Source organism: Cricetulus griseus (assembly GCF_003668045.3).
Source record: "Cricetulus griseus strain 17A/GY chromosome 1 unlocalized genomic scaffold, alternate assembly CriGri-PICRH-1.0 chr1_0, whole genome shotgun sequence".
NCBI classification, from domain to species: Eukaryota; Metazoa; Chordata; class Mammalia; order Rodentia; family Cricetidae; genus Cricetulus; species Cricetulus griseus.
Window position 1 is genome coordinate 188,345,444 of NW_023276806.1, and position 22,696 is coordinate 188,368,139.

At 42.4% G+C, this 22,696-nt stretch overlaps 1 protein-coding gene and 1 long non-coding RNA gene across 2 annotated transcripts; both read left to right on the forward strand.

The window, feature by feature from the left end:
• Positions 1–3,193: 3,193 nt before the first annotated feature.
• Mrps33 (mitochondrial ribosomal protein S33) lies at positions 3,194–12,598 on the forward strand. Its single transcript, XM_027391531.2, has 3 exons — positions 3,194–3,343; positions 8,852–9,093; positions 12,043–12,598. Exons 2-3 carry the CDS (start codon positions 8,879–8,881, stop codon positions 12,149–12,151), a joined length of 324 nt encoding a protein of 107 aa, XP_027247332.1. The 5' UTR covers positions 3,194–3,343; positions 8,852–8,878; the 3' UTR covers positions 12,152–12,598.
• Positions 12,599–17,301: 4,703 nt separating this feature from the next.
• LOC118239567 lies at positions 17,302–21,993 on the forward strand. Its single transcript, XR_004772059.1, has 2 exons — positions 17,302–20,415; positions 20,533–21,993. It is a non-coding gene; the product is annotated as an uncharacterized LOC118239567 (long non-coding RNA).
• The last annotated feature ends 703 nt before the right edge of the window (positions 21,994–22,696 follow it).

A 22,696-nucleotide genomic window follows, 5' to 3' on the forward strand; every position in this document is an offset into this window, starting at 1 on the left:
AAGTAGAAGCAACAACAAGCTGTATCCGAATACAGCAGGCTCTCCATGCTCATAGGTTTTCTTGTCAATACTATTGACAAGAAATAGTGCAACAACTATTTGCATATCTTTCACATTGTATGAGATATCATAACTAATTTAGAAATAATTTAAAGTATATCATAAGCTGAACATATATTATATGCAAATATCAATATAAGAGTTGAGCACCTGCCGGGGATTGGTGGCGTACGCCTTTAATCCCAGCACTCGGGAGGCAGAGGCAGGCAGATCTCTGTGAGTTCGAGGCCAGCCTGGTCTACAGAGTGAGTGCCAGGACAGGTTCCAAAGCTACACAGAGAAACCCTGTCTCGGGAAAAAAAAAAAAAAAAGAGTTGAGCACCCATAGACTGTGAGCACCCATAGACTGTGATGTCCATTACATGTCCAGGAACCAACTCCCTGTATATAGTGAAGATATACTTAGGATATTTCATGCCATTAGTCAGTTTAAAGCTAACAGTCAATACATAGGAGTTTGTACTGATGAGTTTTTATCAACGTGACATAAACTAGAGTTACCCAGGAAGAAGTCACTTTAATTGAGTAATTGCCTCCAGCAGGTTTGTGATGACATATCCATGGAACATTTTCTTGATTAATAATTAATGGGGAAGGGCCAAGTCCCCTGTGGGCTATTATTCCTGGGCAAATGGCCCCAGGTTGCAGAAGAAAGCAAGCTGAGCAAGCCATGGGAGCAAGCCAGTAAGCAGCACCCCTCCATGGCCTCTGCTTTGGTTGCTGCCCTGAGTCCCTGTTTTGGTCTCCCTAGATGATGGACTGTAAGTGGCAATCCAAATAAACTGCCCCCCAAGTAATTTTTGGTCAGTGTTTCATCACAACAACAGGGAGGCAAACTAGAATAGAGGTCTTCTTGTTTATAAAATGTAAGAGGGCATTGGTTAAAAAACAACCCAAATCCATAGAAATAGAAAACACAAGGTGAAATTTCTCCAGGGACTGCTGCTGCCCAGGACACTGTGGGGTAGGTGGCTGTAGTTATGCATGGGATTTTAATAGCCTCGGTATAAACGTTTATAAGATTGCTTATACACTATAGCATGAGTTGATAACTTATTAAAACTTAGCAAACATAAATTCTATAGGAGTGAAGACAATGTCAAGTGAATACCCTCCAGATGTAGAACTCACTGCTGACTTGCCTTAATTCCAAAATCTATTTTAGTGTTATTAATGTAAGCCCTTGATTAATGTTCAGAAAATACATACTCCTTTCTCAATTGAACTATCAAGCGTTCAATAGCCCTGTACAGTAATCCCTATCAAATGTGGCTGTATTGAAAGCAGATTTTTCAAGGCATGAAATACTTAGTGTTTCTGTTGCCAATGAGAGATTCAGATAACTACTGAGGCGATATGCCTTTTTAGGGGGGGGGGGTCTCTCAGTTCTTGTCTTTTCCAGGAAAAAAATCAGTGGAGACACACAGTTTAAGCAGTTTACTTAACAAAGCAAGCCAAGATTCCAAGGAGTGAGCTGTCCCACAGAGAAGGGGAGCAGTGTTATAGATTATGCACTGTAAATTTTTCTTTAATTCTTATATTTATGAAGTGGGCATCATACTGGTGGAGTGAAACCGTTCACCAAATGATGGTGAATCCAATCACCTCTTTAGGATACTTCTTCCCTGGATCTTCTTTAGAGGCCAAAGCCACAATGAAAAGGATACTACAGTGAAGCCACTGCCTTTCGAATGCACAGACCCTTCCCTAGTGCACAGATGAGCAAAGACCCCAGTGCCTTAGTTTCTGATATGGTGTGAACAAGCTATCTGCAGCCCCAAGGACAGCTGGCCATCAAGAGCACCCTGGATGTCAGCTGACACAGATAACACTGCACTTTTCTTGGTCTACACTTCTGATTTCCTTTTGAGATTGCCCAAGGTCTTATGACTGATCTCATAACAGTCTGATGGCTAAGACATTTCCTTGCCCCACAGTTAAGACATCTTTTTTTTTTTAACATCGAGACTCTATCATGAAAGTTGGAAGCAGGTATGACAGTTGGATAACGTGGGCTACTTGTGGGATTCCCAGCAGCGGGAACCGGACCTGTCCCTGACACTTTGGCAGGCTTTTGGGAACCTAATCCTCATACTGGGTTGCTTTACCAAGCCTTAATAAGAGGGGAGGAGCTTAGTCCTTACCTCAACTTAATATGTGGTGTTTTGTTGACACCATGGGAGGCCTACAGGTTTCTGAACAGAAACAGATGAGGGATGGGGAGGGGAGGGGAACTGTGATTGGGGTGTAAAATAAATGAATAAATTTAACTAATTTACACATTAGTTAAATTTAACTAATAAAAAACATTTTAAAGTGGGCTGGAGAGATGGCTTAGAGGTTAAGAGCACTGACTGTTCTTCCAGAGGCCCTGAGTTCAATTCCCAGCAACCACATGATGGCTCACAGCCATCTATAATGAGATCTGGTGCCCTCTTCTGGCCTTGCAAGCATACATGCAGACAGAACACTATATACATAATAAATAAATATAGGGGAGGAAAGGAGGGAGAAGGGAACTGGGATTGTCATGTAATTCAATCTTGTTTGTAATTCAAATTTAAAAAGTCAAAAAAAACTTACAGACACAAAAAAAGAAAAAATAAATAAGTCTTAAAACATAAAAAATAAATATTTTAAAGAAAAAAAAACAGAATTTTACAAGAGCTTGTCCAACTGTACAAAGAAAAACCGAACTTGGGCCGTCTTGCAAGACGCAATTCTCTCCACTCCTATCTGCCTTCCACCCAACAGCTCGTGGCTGCCCCCGGAAGAGAGACACACATCTCCAAAGAGAACCCCTTGGCTAACGGAAAGGAATCTTGCTAAGAGGCTCAAGAAGAAGGAATCTTCTTCCTAAGGCTCCCCACCTAGCATCAGTTAGCATCTTGGGAACACATAAGCTCAAAGAAAGGAAAAAGGGAACCGTGAAGAGAAGGGGAAAAACACTGCATTTCATTCTAAGAGCGAGCCGCTGCTCGGACGAGGGGCCCAGCAAAGAGAAGCTGGCGAACCCTCCAGAGCCTTCGCAAAAGGTCACTCCCCGCTGTCTCGCACAACCACACCTGCGCACGCGGCTCTCCTCGCTGGAGGACGCCCTCGGCGCCGAACCGGCCGGACCGCTAGGTGGCACCCGAGGCCCCGCTCCCAGGGAACACTAGTAGTTCCGGGTTGCCCGCCCGCTCCGCTCTAGCCGCCCAGTTTCCGCCTCTCGCCTGCTCTCCGGTGCTGGAGCGGGCCGGGGCGAGCTTCCCGGGACACGTGCGAGCAGGCTCGGCCGCAGGTAAGGCGTGCGCCGCTGGGGTCGCAGCCGAGGGCGGCGGCACAGGGCTCCGCAGGTCCCCAGGTCCTGACGGTTCCGGGAGAGTACTCGGCAGACACCCTGACCTCTCCCCTGCGTCCTGACTGTGGGGAAGTGAACGAGCCAAGAGTGCACTTCTTTAAATCAGGGTTACAACTGGCTGACCACTGTATAGTGATTAAACATTTCATTTTAAATTCAAAATATATATAGATATAGAATGCACTTCATCTCTCCCAGCTCGCCCGCCCCCAGCTCTGTAGTTTTAAAGTGTGGGAGGTGCAGACTGTGTTTGTTACTAGTTTGGTTTTTTGGGTTTTTTTTTTAATGCATTCAAGATGACACTTGGGAAAATAAGTATATGACACCGCCACAGCTTCCATCACCACACCAGACGGCAGAGAAATGTGGGTTGTTCATGATGAGTGGAATGGAGTTACTATAATCTGTTCAGTGGCGTTCGTGCCTGTGACCCAGTACCAGTTTTCAAATGCTCGCCCTGATTAGTTTGCTTTCAAAAACACGTGTGCCTTCCTTGGGTCGTGATTGGGCAGGCACTACGCCTTCGGTTTTGCAGTCTATGGTGGCCTGATAACTGTCTTCATTTACAGGGTGAGAGTCGAGGGACCCGTGGCCTTTTATTTAAATAAAAGCAAAGAAAGGATTCTAGCTGCCTTCCCTACATCAAGCTCAGTGCACCCTGCACTCTGAGGAGCTGAAGAAAGTTTCCTCCCCCAAAAATACACAATGCACATTGCATACAAATCCAGACAGCAGTCAGCCGAGATGAACTCCACACTTTATCGTCACCTTTCAAAAGGAAAAGGCAAACCTAATCCAAAGCCAGTTAGTGAACTAGAATTGATCTTTTAAATCAAATCTAGAGGCTGGGGAGATGGCTCCATGGGTGAAATGCTTACTGTGCAAGTATGGGTACTTGAGTTTGATCCCCAATACCCCCGTTAAAAAAGCAAACGCTGGAGTGGAGACTTTTACTGGGGAGGTCGAGATAAGAGGATCCCCTGAACTCGTTCCTCAGCCAGTCTAGCCAGTCCATGAGCTACAATGAAAAATGTCTCAAAAAATAAGGTAGAGAATAATTGGATGCCTAATGTTAACCACCGACCTACATACACATCCTCACACACGAGTGCCTGCAGACACTGGAATAAATCAGATCCATCAGCAAGATAAGAAACTTGTCTTTTTACGACCAAGAAAAAGAGAGAAATTCTGAATTTTCAGATGTGTGCTCAATGTGTTTTGTTTGACATGTTTAAGTAACTTGCTTTTGCTTCTCATTTTCAACAATTTTTTTCTCCATAACACTGTATTTTTATTTCATTCACATTTAAAGAAGCATGACATTTCAAACGGACTGCTTTGGCTCAGCAGGTAATATTGTTCCATCAGAGGACCCAAGTTGAGTTCCTACCAGCGTCAGGCGGTTCACAACCACCCATGACACCTGGGCAGCAGTTCTAACCTGTGGTTGTGACCCCACGGGTTCATAGATCAGATATTTACATTATGATTCATAACAGTAGCAAAATTACAGTCATGCAGGAGCAACTGAATAATTTTATGGTTTGGGGCCACCACATCATGAGGAACTGTGTTAAAGGGTAGATGCCTTAGGAAGTTTGAGAGCCACTGTTCTAGGGGATGCGACACCATCTTGCCTCCTCAGGCACTGTACCCACAGCACATACTCACACAGATCCACCCACACATAAATTTTTAAAAATTGAAAATTTTACACTATTATGTAACTCCTAGGATTTTATATGAATTAAAATCTAATTGACATGTAAATTATTTGACTTAATGTTGTTTTAAAAACATATCCTTTTCTTTCATAAAATTCTCTCTTTTTTTTTTGTTTTTGTTTTTGTTTTTCGAGACAGGGTTTCTCTGTGTGACTTTGGCACCTATCCTGACACTCGCTCTGGAGACCAGACTGGCCTCGAACTCACAGAGATCCACCTGCCTCTGCCTCCCGAGTGCTGGGATTAAAGGCATGCGTCACCACTGCCCGACCAAAATTGAAACTCTTTAAGAAGCATACTAAGATCTTGCAAAGTCCTAATTTTTTTTCATTTTATTTTATACGTATTTGTGTGTGCCCAGGCTTGCCAGGTGAGAAGACACCATGGAGAGTCAGTTCTCTCCTTCTACTTCCTGAGTTCACGGATCAGACTCATAGAGCAGGCCTGGTAGCAGGCACCTGAAGCTGCTCAGCCATCACTCCAGCCTAATTTTTCCTTTCTTTCCTTTTTATTTAAAGTTAGAGAGGGGCTGAGCGGTGGTGGCGCACGCCTTTAATCCCAGCACTCAGGGGGCAAAGGAAGGCGGATCTCTGTGAGTTCCAGACCAGCGTGGTCTACAGAGCAAGTTCCAAGACAGCCTCCAAAGCTACACAGAGAAACCCTGTCTTGGGGGAAAAAAAGAGAGGGGGGGGGAAGGTAGCAATGTGTCAGTCTTAGGACCAGTGGTTACAGAAAACAGTCCTTTTTAGCCTGCACCCACCCACATACATACATACATACACACACACACACACAGCACAAAATAAATGAATACAATTTTTAAAGATTTTTTTTAAAAGCACCTCCTTTGTTTAAAGAATTTTTTTTAACCAGGTTCCTAGGTTTTAACCATTTACTAGGATATGTGTCTGTTTCTGTGGACAGACACTGAAGTAGCTGTTCTGGAAGTGGGCCTGGGTCAAGGATTGGGGTCTGAAGAGGTTTGTTCTCTTCCTTTGTCATAAAGACTCTGTCGCTTTAAGACGTGGGTTTTGTGGTCTGTGTTGCCATGGATTCTGTTGTGATCTGATGACTGATTATAAATCCCACCTGTGTGCTACATTGCAAGGTGAATATGGAGTTACCTTTGCATCCTGTGATGGCTTTGGCTGTTTCTAAAGAGGCCCTTCCTCTCTTTCCTACCTGTCAGGTTACCAAGGTGCTGGTTCCCCCACCCCCACCCCCTCATCAGGCTTTGTAAATGAAGGTATCATTTCAGGTAATGAGCGCACACAGTTACACCTGAAATTTTATCGAGTAAGGACGAAACATCAGCATGTGTGTCCGTGTGAACACACGAACACCAGCTTTCAAAGAGGTTTAGGGTTCCTTTTTTGAGTTACTGTTTGCTGAGTATCGCTGCCCTACTTCTTTCTCTTCTGAGAAAAGGGAAAGTCAATTTTAGACAGGCAAAGTTCAGAATAGACTAAATGATGGAGCCAGAGTGCAAAGCCAGGTCTCATCCTGTAGCCTCTATTTAAAAATAAAATGATTGGGAATTCAAGATCTACTTTCCTTCTTTTAATGCTGTAGCAAAATGATAGTTCCCAGCCTGCCTTAAAGTATCTCTAGAAATTTTATGCAATTACAATGAAAATTTATATACTGGTAATTGAGCAAAAGAGGGCAAAATGAAAAGAGGTTAGAAACAATTTGTTTTAAACTTGTGCTTGGAAAAAGATTCAAAGTTTTTGGTTTTTGTTTTTCTTTTTTAAAAAGCATACACAGAAACATAGCTGGTTCTGAAGACTTCTAGACATCTGCAAGGCCCCAGGAGGGTTGTGACACTGGTCATTATTTTCTATTCAGATGTTAAACTGGTAATGACATTTCCTCCTGGTAAAATGAAACCCTTATTCTAATAGCACCAGCCCAAGCCCATCTGCAACCACACAGCCACACAAGAGATGGCAGGGAAGTGTGTAACTTAGCCAAGAAAGCTGAGTGAGTCCCAGATTTGGTTGAATGAGGCTTCCGACCTGACTCCTCTCCCCGTGCTAGCCTTTGGGTGGCACTGCCAGCCCAAGATCATCTAGTTGGTTCAAGGTGGCAAATGGTTTGAGGCTAACATTCCACAGGTGGTTTGAGGTCAACTTCTGTTGTGTTTCTGGATGTTGAAATAGCATTAAAACTCTCTTCAAACAAACTAGGGTTATTCCTTGCAAGCACTATTTTGAAATTGTATCAGGTGTGTTACACCTAGTCTTCTCTTTTAACAGGTGTGCAGGACCTCTTCCCTGCAGGTGGCAGGCAGTGTCATTGGCATGCTTACTTCCTCCCACACTCTCCTGGCATTTTTAATTTTGAAGTATTAGTTTGATGGAACCAGACATTGCTTTGCAAGGGTAATGTGCAAAACCCTGAAGAGCTGGTTTATTTTAGCACCCTTCTCCTTGGGAGGTTTTGGTATAATTCACCCATTAGTTTTTTTCAAGATAGATGTATGTCCTATTTATGTTTAAAAGCCAGCTCCTTTTCCTCTTAGCCAAACTGTTTCCCAAATAGTCTTTTAGCCAGCAAGGATTCTCATCTTGGCATGAAAATTTCACATAAATTGGCATATTCTGCCGCCAGTAGCCCATCTATCTGACCTACATGAGATGGCATAGCTAGTCTACCAGAAGCATTCTTCTTATTGTTGATGGTATATATATTTTACTTTTTACTATGTCTGTGTGAATCCATGCCATTTGAGTGTGGTGCCCACAGAGGCCGAAAGAAGGCATCAGATCCCATGGAGCTGGAGTTGCAGGCAGTTGGGGGCAGTCCAACATGGGTGCCATGAACTGAACTTTCTTCTGCAAGAGCAGCAAGCTATTCTCAGAAAGCTAGCCTTCCAGCCTCCAGAAGCATTCTTGATTTTTACACGTCAGTTATGTGGGGTCCGTTCTGTCTGTTAGCTATCATTTTAATGCCCTAGTTATCATTCTTACATCTGTTTCGACATTCTGTACCTCTGAAGAAAATGTTACTGTTGAGCTAGTTTGCATTAAGGCTGATAAATAGCATCATAATTCCTAGGTGACTTTTGTTCAGGGACAACAGATCTTTTGAGCTGATGGTCCTTATTTGAGCTGTTGAATTTTGTTTCTATAAAACTACTGTCTGTTTTTCCCAAATGGCTTTCAGTTGCTAGGCAGAATTCAATCCAGTAACCTAGAGGCCAAATGACCTCATAACTCATTAGCAGTTCTCAGAGCCATCTGGTGCCCTTGAGGAGAACAGTGTTCAAAGGACTGATAATAAAGAGAACAGTATAATTACTTCTCTGCCATGATTACACCTTTAGATGGCAAGCAGTCAGCATATTTATTTGCAGATTGCTTGGGTGGTTGTTTTCTAAAGGTATAATAACAATGCTGTAGCAGAATAACTTGTTCCCCTGTCCCCTTCATGCAGCTTGCAAATAAGTAAACTTGACAACAGGTAAAGAACCTATTGAATCACAAATTGTAAGAAAGTCAATACACCAAAGAAACATAGTACATGACCCCAAAATGTAAAAACCACAGTTGTGAGAAAGAAGTAGCTAGCTATAGAGTAGATATGTCTCAACTCCAGGGCAGATCTTGCCAAAGGTACATGGTAATTCATGGGTGGCTTGCTGTATTTCATTTTCTACAGTGTTTACTAGATAAGTGTAGAATTTCACAAGCTCACCTATTAATCTCCTTTTTTATAGGGAATCTTGTTCCTCACTGCCTTAGAAATGGCTTCAATTTCAGAATACGCACTGCGCATGTCCCGACTCAGTGCCCGGATCTTTGGAGAAGTGGCCAGGCCTACTGATTCAAAGTCCATGAAAGTGGTGAATATGTTCAGTGAGCTTCCCTTGGCCAAAAAGAAAGAGACTTACGACTGGTATCCAAATCACAACACGTATTTTGCGCTCATGGGCACACTGCGTTTCCTTGGCCTTTATAGGTGAGGAGAGGGTAAAAGATACAGCTTTGTGGGAGGGTGTTAGCAGATCAGCAAAGGAAAGCAATTAGCTTGTCTCTGCTTACAGTTTTGTGGCTCTTCTAAGAGAGTCCAGCTGTATCAAAAGATCCAGTGTGGGGAGGTGGGTGTTCTTTCAAAATTGCCTTGATTCATAAACAGGCAACAAACAAAAACATAGCTTGTTAGAATTTTATCTAAAATATAACCAGCATCAAATTGTACTGAGGTATAGAGAGATGTCCAGTTGTTCAGTAATTTAAGGGTGCTCTAAAAAGGATGGGGTAGGATGTGGGCCAAAATGATGAGGGCTAAAACCCCACAAGCACCCTGGTTGCCAGAGCTGCTGGTTCTTGGTACAGAAGAACAGAACCTGCCCCACACATACCTGCTTCTTATTGGGTATGCATGCAGGAGCCTCCACACTCTGCAGGTGACGGTCTATTGACGTCCTTACTCCTCCCACTCGATTCTGGCATTTTTGTGTCTTTGATATATTAATTTGGCTTGGATAAGCTGTAGTTCACTTTTAATGGTAACTAATAAATTGCATAACTCTTAATAACGTATGTTTGGTAGGTCTAAGAAGTGAGTGCTTAACACCTTTGTGGGAAAAGAAAAAGAATAAAATACCTAGATGGTCATTTTCTTTTAAAAAAAATTTTCAAGATAACATGTTTTCATTGGACCTAGCTATTAACGTGGGACCATTCATTGTAATTTAAAATAAATAGCACAGCATGATACTCATTCCAGAGAGGTAAAGGTTGGTACGTTAATTTATCCAACATATATTTTTAAGTTCTTTCCATGTACAGGTATTAAAGATGGACAAGGAACAACAGTGAACAAAACAAATGGATACTCTAAGTTAATATATCACTGGAGAGTATAATGTATGGCCTACTTTTGAGTGTCTGGAATTGCTAGGGACTATCTCTATAGTCTCTTAGTCGTGACTCAGAAAAATAAAACCTAATTTTATTATGATCCAGAATAAATATCAGAAGCTAGATCCCATGGAAGGTTATAACCCCTAACAAAATCACATTCGAATATTTTAATATGTCTGCTTGATAGTGTTCTTCATTTATTTGACAAACAAAGACCTAGCTATCTTTGGAGAAAAGAGAAAAAAAATACTAAGCACTTGGTTGTTCATTGAGAAGCAAAATTATTTTTATGTGTTTAGTCAGTAGTTATGGTAAATGATGCCTCCGATGCATGGCTCTCTCTGTAGCATCAGACACGGTGAATGTAGACAACCCTTCAATAAAGTCTGATGCAAAGGCCTGCAAAAGAGGGAGGGGAATATAATCAACCAAAACAGCTGATTCACTCAGTTAACGAGCTGCTGTCTCTGCTAGCAGCCTTTGTAGAGTTTTCTGTCTGATGGTGGACATAAGCAGGAGGGAATGAAGAATGGGAGAATGGTATAATAAATAATACGGTGTGTTTTGTGAGTGTTGAACATGCTGTGGGGGTTGGTGCAGAACTTGCTGAGCAGGATCCAGAGTGCTGACAGGGCCTGTGGTGATGAGGAGAACGGGCATGGTGACAGCCTTAAACAGGGCAGTCAGGGTCAGCCCCATAGAGGAGAGTAAGGTTTAGGCTGAGGCTCATGGGTAGTGAGTAAACCCCGTGAAACCTGAAGAGGAGCTTGTGGGACAGAAGCAAGAGTGAGCAAATGCCACTTTTCCTGAGGCTGGAGTGTGCCTGCAATGACCCAGGAATAGTTTGGGCTAAGGGAAAAACAGGGAGACAGGGGGCAGGTCACAGAGGTCTCATTGCTGTGGTAAATAACGGGGCTTTTGCCCTGGGCAACAGAGTTTGAACAACATAATCTGACATCTACTTTGTATGAGTTATTATGGTTATGTTAAGAATTATTTATGATTCATAGCTATTCCCAATGAGGTCTATGCTGTATTGTCCTTCATGTTCATAGAACAAGATATCAAATTCCTTAAAAATCAATCCTTAAAAAAAAGGTTAGTTGGTCCCAGCAAAGCATCCTTTTTATATATATTTAGTCCATTTTATTCAATCCATTAAATAATGTATATTCAATCCATAAGCCATTATTGTTCCCTGTTACAGATGAGGAAACTAAGATGCAGAGAGCCAGGTTACAGAAAGTTAACAGAGCTAGTGTCTGGTGGAGCTGTGTTTTAGAGCCAGATTTACATGGATTCCATAGCTTACATGTGCAAGCACTTTCTTTGGGTATTTAGCCTTAGGATGTAGACATTTTAACACAGTGCAGCCGTCTTCACCTTCTGCACTGTCCACGTGTATAATTAGTCCTGGCCGCTGTGACTCCTGAAAGGTCTGTCTGGATTTGCTGTCCATCTGTTTGAGCCTCCAGCAGCCTTTCTGTGTGGGCATTCACTGCCGTTCAGGCTGTCCTGGAGAACTGCCCGTTTTTAAGTTGATGCTAAATCCCAGGGCAGTCAGGATATCTGTGCAGTTACTGAAAATTATACTCAAGTTTTGTTTTGTTTTGAGACAGGGTTTCTCTGTGTGTCCCTGGCTGACCTGGAACTCACAAAGATCCACCAGCTGTTGTCCAAGTTTTATTCCTCTCGATATTTAGTCTTTTTAGTTTTTTGTTTTTGTTTTTGTTTTTGTTTTTCATATTGGGACTCTAACACAAGTTACTTATCCTTCATATAGGAAAATGTTGGGTAGTGTATCTCATAGTTACATAGGTTTACCTGGGCTCACCTGGAAGTTTACTACTCTTTGTGGTACTGTGTCTTTGAAAGAAAACTACCTAAATTCTTAGGACCCAACCAGCCTATATGTTGGGTATACTTCCTGTTCACCCAACTAAGCACATGCCTTGAAAAGCCATGCTCAACAGCATAAGAGAGCAGCTCTAGACAGGCACTTCTCTGGTTGATTTTTTTCTTTTCTTTTTCCTTCTTCCAGAGATGAGCATCAGGATTTCATGGATGAGCAAAGACGACTAAAGAAGCTCCGTGGAAAGGAGAAACCAAGGAAAGGAGAAGGGAAAAGAGCTACAAAAAAAAAGAAATAGAATAAGCTCATCAAGGAAGAAAATTGCTTCCTCGATGATTAAGAAAGTGTATCTCGCTATCTTTTCACATATTAGAGGAACACAACCTTCCTCAGTAGACATCAACCCCATGTTCTCATCCACTTCAATTAAGCTGTGATGGTTTCTTGAAGATATTCTAATTCTTCAAACCTTATTTGCCTTGGTTTTGTAATGTGGCATTTACCTAATTCTCTAATGGAATGAATAAACAATTGTTCAGTGATTTGTTTAAGATGGGAATGGGATATTGGGAGTGGGGCAGGGAGAGAACTCACTTAATGAGTATCCTATACTTCCCTTATTCCTCATTGCTTCCCCAGGACCCAGCCCAGCCTTCCTCTCTCTGACCATTCAGCCTTGTCTTCCTTCACCTTCCAGCTCACTCTTCTGAAGGTGACTACATGAGATTAAAAGCTTTTTAGAAAAGGAAGTATTGAATGCCTACTTTTATCGAAGCCTCGGTAATAGAGTGATAGTTTCTAGCTCATGGAACTTTTAAGTCTTATAAAAGAGACTGATATAACGCATATATTTAATACAATTGTAAGTTTCATTTATCTGTAATTGTATTAAATGCTGAGAAGAAAACTCCTTTTGAGATGGCAAGTGGATGGATAAATGAAAATATTGGCAAAACCACATTAAGAAATTTAGAGACTTTCCTAAAGAAAAAAGAAATTATATTTAAGCTGAAGACATAGGATAAATAGAAAGATAATGAGGAAAGTATTTGAAGTGAAGAAAGATTGAAAAGCCTTAAGGCAAGAAGAAATTCTTGGCCTGGTAGTAGTGGTGCACACCTTTAATCCCAGCACTCAGGAGGCAGAGGCAGGTGGAGCTCTGAGTTCAAAGCCAGTCTGGTCTGCAAAGCAAGTTCCAGGATAGCCAGGGATATACAAAGAAACCCTGCCTGGAACCGAAAAATTAAAATAATTTTTGGTCCAAAAATTGGAAACAGACCACTGACCAGCTCATGTTTAACCATCAGGACATAGACAGGCCAGGCAAGTTCTATGACCTGGTGACACTTAGGAAACTTAGGCGAGGTTGAGGCCAACCTGGACAATTGAACAAAGTACAGAAGCAAGAGTAGACATAGCAGCTGCTTTAGATCCGATTTTCTTTCCCTGAACATTGAATGCGCCCTGGACTAGTAAGAACTCGGTGTGTGTGTTTAGACAAATGTTATTTTTAAACATGCATAATCCAGATGCTATGGCTAGTGCTTATATAGCCTGGGGGAGGGGAGTGTACTTAAAATTGGGTGATTTGTGTCTTATAGAGTTGTTCTCAAACAGAAGGTTCAGAATCCGTTCATTTAACGCTTTCTACTGAGTACCTGCCATATGCCTGACTCATAATAGTTGTGAGGTGATAGGATGAATAGATTCGGTCTCTCTGAGACTGTGTGAGTGAGTGAGAGCTGCTGCTGTTACAAAGTAATGGTGAGAGCTCAGAAGTACATCTGGCAGAGTGGCTGAACCTGGGCAGGTGCTGAAGTGGAAAATCGCCAGAGCCTGAGCTTGGGATAGCTGTGACCATTCTCCAGCTTTAAAGAAGCCCCAGGGCTGACGCCATGGCCCAACAGCTAAGAGTACTTGTTTTGCAGAGGACCTGGGTTTTGCTCTCAGCACCCACATGTTGACTCACAACTATCTGTAACTCCAGTTTGAGGGGATTGAGTGCCCTCGGGGGTCACCAGATACACGCATGGGACACACACACACATAGACAAAACACCCGCACCCACAGATTAGCTTCAGCAATTTTAAAGAAGCCTGAACCAAGGAGGAACCAAGAAGACATAAGAGGAGGTGTCAGCAGATAACTGCAATAGACGCTAACCACAGAGCTCACGCAAAAAGCAGAATCTCTCCTGGTTAACTAGTTGAAGAGCGTCAGCAGCTCAGGCTGCAGGGAACCTTAGCCATGGCTGCCTCGGAATTGGTAGTTATCCCTCTGGTGGTTTGAACAATGGCCCTGATGGGCTCATATATTTGAATCCATGGTCACCAGGGAATGAAACTGTTTGAAAGAATTAGGAGGTGTGGCCGAGGTGGAGGAACTATGTCACTGGCAGTAGGCTTTGAGGTCTCTAAAGCCCATGCCAGGCCCAGCTCGCTCTCCCTCTGCCTGCAGATCAGGATGTAGTTCTCAGCAGCGGTTCCAGCACTGTCCATGCCACCAAACTCGCCACCATGATGATGGACTAAACCTGATAATATAAGCAAGCCCCCAGTCAAATGCTTTCTTGTATAAGAGTTGCCTTGGTCATGGTGTCTCTTAACAGCAATACAACAGTGACTAAGACAACCCCACAGTAGATCAGTGTGCAGCCCACACAAGCTGAAAACCGGAAACAAGCTAGGATTTACTTGCACATAAACTGCCCAAAACACAACCATTGGAGTAAACACCCTGCAACTCAAGACAGCCTACAGTGAATTGCTGCAAACCCACTGAGAGGTAGGTTGGGAAGGAAGAATTAACTAGATGCCATAGGAGGCAATGCAATTCAAGACTATGGCCAAGGTACAGTAAGAATAAATGCAATGGGGCTGGGGGGATCAACTTTAGACTTAGACTAACTACATTGCTATCATTTGATTTCTTGTCAAAACCTGAACTATTTGTGTTTTTCTTCTAATGTTTGGTACTTAGTGTGCATAGAGGATTTTACCATGGATTCTGGTATAGTGTAAAAAGGCTGAGTTTTGCATTCAAAACTCGAGAGGCTATAATGTGGTTTGCTTACTGTAGCCCTTTGGTACTTTCCTGAGCCTCTTTGTAAAATCATGATGATCTTTTACTAGATTAAGGGCCTAGAAAGATGGTTCTGTAGTTAAGAGCACTTGGTGGTGGTGGCACACACCTTTAATCTCTGCACTTGCGAGGCAGAGATGTCAACATAATGAGTTCTAGGCCAACCCAGACTATACAGAGAGCCTGTCTCAAAAAGCAGCATATACACTCATATGTACATATACATATTTGCATATATGTACTGCAATGCTTTTACTTATACTGCATCTTCTAAGATTAAAAAAAAAGTAAAACTTAAATTCCACTTTCCCTCTTTCTTCACATATTTTTCACTAATGCCCCTAAAGTTACTAAATTTAAAGCTCAATCTGAGATGGAGCTAAGAAAAAAACTTCAGGAACAATAGATAACATAACACATGTGTTAGTTGGGTGGCGGCAGCACACGTCTTTGATCCAAGCACTTTAGAGACAGAAGCAAATGGAACTCTGAGTTTGAGACCAGCCAGAGCTGTTATACAGAGAAACCCTGTCTCAAAAAATCTTTTAACCTTTCAATCCTGTCTTCCTTTTTTTTTTCCTTTTCTTTCTTTTTTTTTTTTTCCCCCGTAAGAGGTGAGTGTAAAAGGACTTTCTTTAGTCCTAGCACTCAGGAGGCAGAAACAGTCTGAGTTTGAGCCCAGCCTGGTCTACATAGTAAATTCCAGGCCAGCCGGGGCTACATAAAACCCTATTTAAAATAAATAAATAATAAATAAATCTTTGTAAAAATGAGACAGAAAACTACTGAATGGCCTATTGAGAATAAAAACAGGGCTGAAGAGATCTCAGAAGTTAAGAACACAGACCTTTCTTCCAGAAGGCCTGAGTTCAATCCCCAGAATCCACATAGTGACTCACAACCTTCTGTAATCCAGTTCCAGGGGATGACACCCCCCTCCTGGCCTCTACAAGCACCAGGCACACACACAGTACACAGACATACATGTTCAGAAAATACATAAAAATAAATAGAATTAAAACAATTCTAAAGAACAATCGAGGCTGGGCGTTTGGGCGTTGGTGGCGCACGCCTTTAATCCCAGCACTCAGGAGGCAGAGGCAGGCAGATCTCTGTGAGTTCAAGGCCAGTCTGGTCTCCAGAGCGAGTGCCAGGATAGGCTCCAAAGCCACAGAGAAACCCTGTCTCAAAAAGCCAAAAAAAAAAAAGAAAAAAAGAAAGAAAGAAAGAAAGTTTTGGAGAAGACACTAAAACTAATCTAAAAGGCTCCTGTCTCAGTCTTCTTGAGGACTGGCCAATGCATTATAAGCACCAAACTAGTTACAAACACAGTAATGCAAATACTTAATAAAGGGTTATGGAGATAGGAGAGGATTTTGCCTTGCATAGGAATGAGCTCCTAAGCATTGGAAACAATGAGCACAAGGGTGCCAACATTCTTACAGCACTTGTCACGCACAGGACGGTGTGTATTGTAGATCCTATCTCACCAACCCTCCCTTCGTTCCAACATAAGTATCCCCATTTTAGAAGAGTCTGAGGCTTAGACCTTAATGCCCAGGATCAGACATCTACAAACACCTAGACAATTTAAAATCCTTGATCACCAGACTCATTTTTCACAAGCATAAAGAAAGTTTAACATAAACAGCATGCACAAGATGTCACCATGAAATATTAGTGAGTGACGTAAAGAGCGTGGTCTGTCAATCTCAGAATCACAACCTCGATGAATCAATACCTGCATGTCAATTCCCCGGTGTACATTTGGTTGTTTGGTTCTGCAGTGATGAGGCTGGTAGCCAGGGTCTTGATAATAGGCCAATGCTCTGCTGCCAAGCTACTCCATGGCCCATGTTCTCTTATGACCTAATGTCTGTAGCTCTGATCTTTGAAGGTCAGAGCAATCATTTGTCAAGCTCTACCATTTGCTAGGTACTCCACAGTTCTCTAAAACTGTGTCACTTGGTCTCTACAACAGCCCCATGGCTATTGTGGTCTCATTTTATACAAGAACTTAATTTTGGAGCTATGGCTGTGAATCCTGGCTATATGGGATAAGCTGAAAGATCCTGTCTGTCCCTGGTACTATTCCAGACCAGTCAGAGTTGGAGCAGGAACAAGGCATTAGCTAAGGCATTCGTGTTTGAAAATGGCTTGCTTTTATCTTGTGAGGTTTTTCTTGTCCCTTGTTTTTCCTATGCTTATTTTTCTTTGAAAGGCCAGTTCAACATGGCTTAGTTATCAGCTTCTGGTTCAACCTATTAGAGTCTGACACCCCGCAATTTATTTTAAGCATATTTAAGTACAGTACAATTTTGGAAAAATGGTTTTCTCGTAACCATTACCTCAGTTCCCTGTGCACAATAAAGCTTGAGGTGTTACTACATCAAAATTCTTTTGCAATGTACATGTGACCTCTACCATGAAGATGGGTTCTGTAGCTTAAGGGCCCAGGTCTCTAACTGAGATAGCACAGAGGTCACCAGGCTGTGAAGTACAGGTAACATCTCCCCATAAGGACTGCATCAAAGACCTCACACACATGCCAGACAAGTACTTTCCACTGAGTTACACCCAACCCCTGCACTGTCGCTTTAAATAGCTCCTTAAGTTGCTCTGCTGTGCATCCAAAGCTAAGAAATAACACTGAACTTGGGCGTATGACTTGTAAATCCTGGCACTAAGGAAGCCAGAGTTCCGAGGATCGCTGCCACACTGGGCTGTTGAGGACAGCCTAGGCTACAGAGACCCTGTCTAAAAAACAAAAAAGATTGCTGTCAATCAGTTAATGTATTCTTCGGTATCCTATTGGGATGGCTGGATGGATGGATGGATGGATGGATGGATGGATGGATGGGCCCCACTGGTATGCCTTATTAAGGTCTCTGGTAGGGTCCTGTAATTTGATTATGGAATAGGCTTCTAGGGCCTGCTAATGCTGCTCATGTGGGAACCTGACTTTTAGAACTTAAAAACATGACTTAAAGTATCTTGGCCAAAGTTCCCTAGCTGATAAATTATTGAATTCTCTAACTCAAGTGAAATTTCCTAGGTACCCTGGGGCCTTTCCCTAATCACAGTTAAGCGTGGATATAAGGCTCTTCTCTAAGTTGATGTAATTACCAAAGCCCCCAAAGAAAAGGCAAGGAGATTCAGAATGGGTGTCCATGGAGAGGATTCTGGGAAGGAGGCACCATAAAAAGCTTCAGGAATCTGCCTCTGCCTGGCCAGCAATGGCCCTGGCTCTGTCTGTCATTATTTTAGAACACTGGTGTAATTATTTTAGAACACTGGCATGTTGTGAAGGTTTACAACTTTCTATGGAAGGCTTGGGGAGTAAACTGCACTTAATTTGGGTCATTTTCAGCTCTGAGCACAATAATAGCTAACCATTCCTCAAGTGTAGCCCCCTGGCAGGCAGCTGTACAGGTTCCTGAAACAACCTGCATACACGCTGAAGAAACACAGTGGGCGAAAATAAACCCTGTCTTCCAACAGCTGTGCTCAGCACTGACCATTGCTCTGAACACAGGAGGTGCAGGCAGAGACAGGTGGGCATTGCTTTCACATTTTCCTTCACTGTTGTCCAAGCTGGTGTGATTTCCAATGTATTCAAAGGGTCGGTACCTTTCTTCCCTCTCCATTTTTTTTTTTTTTGATATTTACCTTTGGGGAACTGTACATTAAAAAATGGTACATTCAAAGCACATCCAGGGAAAATTAGAATGTGACCGTATGTGCTGCAGAGTCAGAGAGACCTGAAAAGACCCTTGTCACAGACATAGTCTACAACAGTGAAACACAAAACTTAGGGGAAACCATGTAAAACAAACGAAACAAACAGAAAAAAGAAAGACCTAGGGAAGAGAGAATGAAGCAATGTACCCAGAAAAAAAAAAAACTACATAGTTAATCTACCAAATGCTTTAAAACAAATTTCTGAAAGAACTACCACAAGAAGATGTGATGGAAGGGAAGGAAGGAAGGAAGGACTAAAAAATAGAAACATTCAATACACAGGTGCTGGGGAGATGGCTGGGTCAGTAACGTACCGGCCACACAAGCATGGTACCCACATTAATTTTTTTTTTTTTAGGCCAATGACTAGGATTCTCATCTGCTAGCTCAGTCTTAATTATCATAAATCTATATATGTTATAAGACTTATCAGACGCCTTATTGGTGTCCCTCCTTGCTGGTAGATCACATTGTGCCCGCTGGAGCAGGAGCGGAGGGGAAAGAGCCACATTAAATTTTTTTAAGCCAAAAAAGTTGGCATTTGTAATCCCAGCATGACTGAAGTCTCATTAAGGAAAACTGTTTCTGACAAACTATCAAAAGAATGGAATCTATGTCTTCTGGTTGGGACTGCCAATCACCTGGCCAAAGGACTACCCCTCTGGAAGGGCTGGTTCACCTTAAACCATGCTAAAGAGATAGGAGGAGGAATTATCCCTTTAATGAGATAATGGACTCTTCCTTCCCAGAATTCCTGCCCCCTAGTGCAGTGCGTATAAGCCTCCAGAAAGTCATGACTTTTTCGCTTTCTACTCTTCTGTCTTCTGGGTGCTGGCTAGAGCCTAAGTACACTTTTCCCAGTAGCTGGACATGTTTTTACTCTTCCTCTGAAACTAACCTTCTCATCATACGGCTGACCTCCATGCCAGCCTACTTCAAACAGCGTGCCTCTCTCTCCCTCCTAAGTGCCCACCTATGAATCTATAAGAAATATCTCTCTAAAACTCACCCTCTGCGTTCCATGAATTTCATTTCTCAAATTAAACAAACAAAACCCTGAAAGTCACTGGCTCAAGAGTCAGTCCTTGGAGGCCCCTTGAGTCTTCTGGAACCCAGGATCCAAGCTGAGAAAGGCAGATCAGAGACATCAAGAGGAAGAGAATGAAAAAGGACTGAAGGAAAACTATCGGAGCCTAACAGACCCATGGAACACCATAAGCAGACTAGCATGGACACACGGGATTCTAATAGAAGAGAAACAGAACATCAGACAGAGGACATTAGAAGAAATAATGGCTAAAATTTTCCAAATTTGGTAAAAGTCACAAATACGTATGTGTAGTTAACTCAATGAATTCCAAGGGAAGAAATTCAGAGACCCACACTAAGAAACATTGTGATCCAATTCTAGAGAACCAAGGGCAAATGCTAACTAAACTTCAGGGCAGCAAGAGAGAAGTGGTTCACACATGAGGGTCCCAGAGGATCAGAGCATTCATGGCTTCTCACCAAAGGACAGCCAGGATAGGGCAGCCAGGATAGGCAAAGTGCCAAAAGGAACAACTGTCAGCTGAGAATCCTGCATGTGGACAAACTGTCCCTCTAAAGTGAGAACGACATGAAAACATTTCCAGATCAATAGATGCTGAAAGTTGCTGTCACCACCAGGACCTACCTCATAGAAAACACTCAAAGAAGGCCTGCGGAGTAAAAGAAAAGGTGTGAAGCACACAATGAAGGTAAATACCAAAGCTAATAATATTGTCACAATGGTTTTCAGCTCTCCCCCTGGTTTTCTACGCGATTTAGAAATTTAACATGTTTATTTTTTACCTCTACTCTGTTTTCCTTTGCAGTGCCGGAGATTGAGCTCAGGGCTTTGTACCTGCTGAGGAAGTGCTCTTGCCACCATTGGCCTACATCCCACATCCACTGAACAGCAGCACTTCTGGAAAATAAACAATTATTAGACAGGATATGGTGGTTCAGGGAGGATCACCACAAGCCACCCTGGACTACAAGGGAGTCAGCGTGGTGATACTTTGTTTATGATCTAACAAATAAAACTTGCCTGAAGATCAGACAGCAAAGCTAGCCACACTGGTTAGCCATAGAGGCCAGGAAGTGGTGGTACACACCTCTAAACCCAGCACTAGAGAGGACTATAAGGCGGGAGGAGACAGGAGCTCAGTGCAGTCTGAGGTTTGGTGGAGCCAGATGCAGTCTGGAGATGCAGTCTGAGGACAGTGATTAGACATAACGCTCACTCCACATATGGAACTCATACCCAACACTGCTTGGGTGACTAAGAACCAGAAATTAGATAGCTCAGAGACCTAGGGTAAGACCAAATACCACTGTTCTAAAAATAAATAAATAAATAAATAAATAAATAAATAAATAAATAAATAAATAAATAAATGACTGCTAATGATATTCTGCTATACTCATAGATCAGTTTCATGTTCAGCCACTATCAGAGAAATTTCCTCCTGAAGCAGATGTGAACAGATACAGAGACCCTCAGCAAGACATTACCGAGTGAGAGACCTTGGGGTACTAAAACCTAAAGAGGATGTCTCCATCAAATCCTTTCCCTCAGAGCTCAGGGAACCCCGCAGTAGAGGAGGTGGAAAGAGAATAAGAGTCAGAAGGGATGGAGGCACCAAGAAAACAAGGCTCTCTAAACCAACATGAGCAAATACCCTATGAATTCAGAGAGACTGAGGCGGTGTGTGCAGAGCCTGCGCAGGTCTGCACCTGGTCCTCGGTGCAGACATTTCGTGTTTTTATGGGACTCCCGAGTTTGCAAACAAGTGGGTCTCTGATTCTTATGTCTGCTCTTAGCCCCTTCTCCTCCTGTTTTGTCTTGTCCAACTTCCATGTGATAGTTTTTCTTTTATCTTATTGCATTTTAGATTGTTATTTTTTAAGCGAATGAGTGAAAACTAGGGTAAATGCTAACAGCTGAACTTCTGGAGACAAAATCAATTTTCTCCAATAGAGTGGCGCTGGGTACAGCAATCACTCCAGGACAGGCCTATACTCAGAAGTACTTGGCCGACATATAATAGATTTCACAGTTTTGTGAGTGTGCTTTTATTTGGTTACCATTTGGTGAGATTCTTTTTCTGTTTGAGTTTTGTTTTACTTTGTTTTCTTGGTTTGGGGGGATTTTTTGCTGTATTGGGGTGCTTTTGTTGGGTGCATAGGGTTGAGGAGGGGATCTGAAAGGACATGAGGGAAGGGAAGAATATGATCAAGATGTGTTTAATTTTTAAAATTGTCTTAATAAAGATATAATAAAAAAGAAAAAAGTCAGCTCTTAGAAATTTAGAGTGTCATAAGTTTGGGATGTTAAATGCAATCCTCAGGGCAATCACAAAGAAATTGTGTAATATGCTCAAGAGGAAATAAGGGAAAGAGTTAAATATTTCACTATCAAAAAAATCAACTAAACACAAAAGATGATAGTAGATAGATAGACTAGGTAGTAGGTGAGTAGGGTGTGGACAATAAGGGACATCTTAGCAGTACATAGCAGAACAGACAGAAGCTGGGCGTGGTGGCGCACGCCATTAATCCCAGCACTCAGGAGGCAGAGGCAGGTGGAGCTCTGAGAGTTTGAGACCAGCCTGGTCTACAAGAGCTAGTTCCAGGACAGCCTCCAAAGCCCAGAGAAACCCTGTCTCAGAAAGAAATGAAGAAAGAAAGAAAGAAAGAAAGAAAGAAAGAAAGAAAGAAAGAAAGAAAGAAAGAAAGAAAATAGAAAATGGCAAAAAGTAAATCCTACTATATCAGTAATCACTTTGATGTAAATTGATCAAATTCTCTAAGTAAAAGATAGAGGCCAGAAGAATAAATAAAATATGAGCTGGGGCCAGCTAGATGGCTCAGTGGATAAGGGTACCTGCCATGCAAGCCTGGCAGCCTGAGCTCAATCCCTGGAGTGGACATGAAGGTGGAAGGGAAGGCACTGGCTCCAGGAAGTAATCATCTAGACTCCCATACACACCGTGG

Bases quoted from the DNA above. Each gene is read 5' to 3' on its own strand.
- Mrps33 (XM_027391531.2), top strand. From the start codon at position 8,879: ATGGCTTCAATTTCAGAATACGCACTGCGCATGTCCCGACTCAGTGCC. The intron at 9,094-12,042 runs GTGAGGAGAGGG...TCCTTCTTCCAG, and splicing joins CGTTTCCTTGGCCTTTATAG to AGATGAGCATCAGGATTTCA.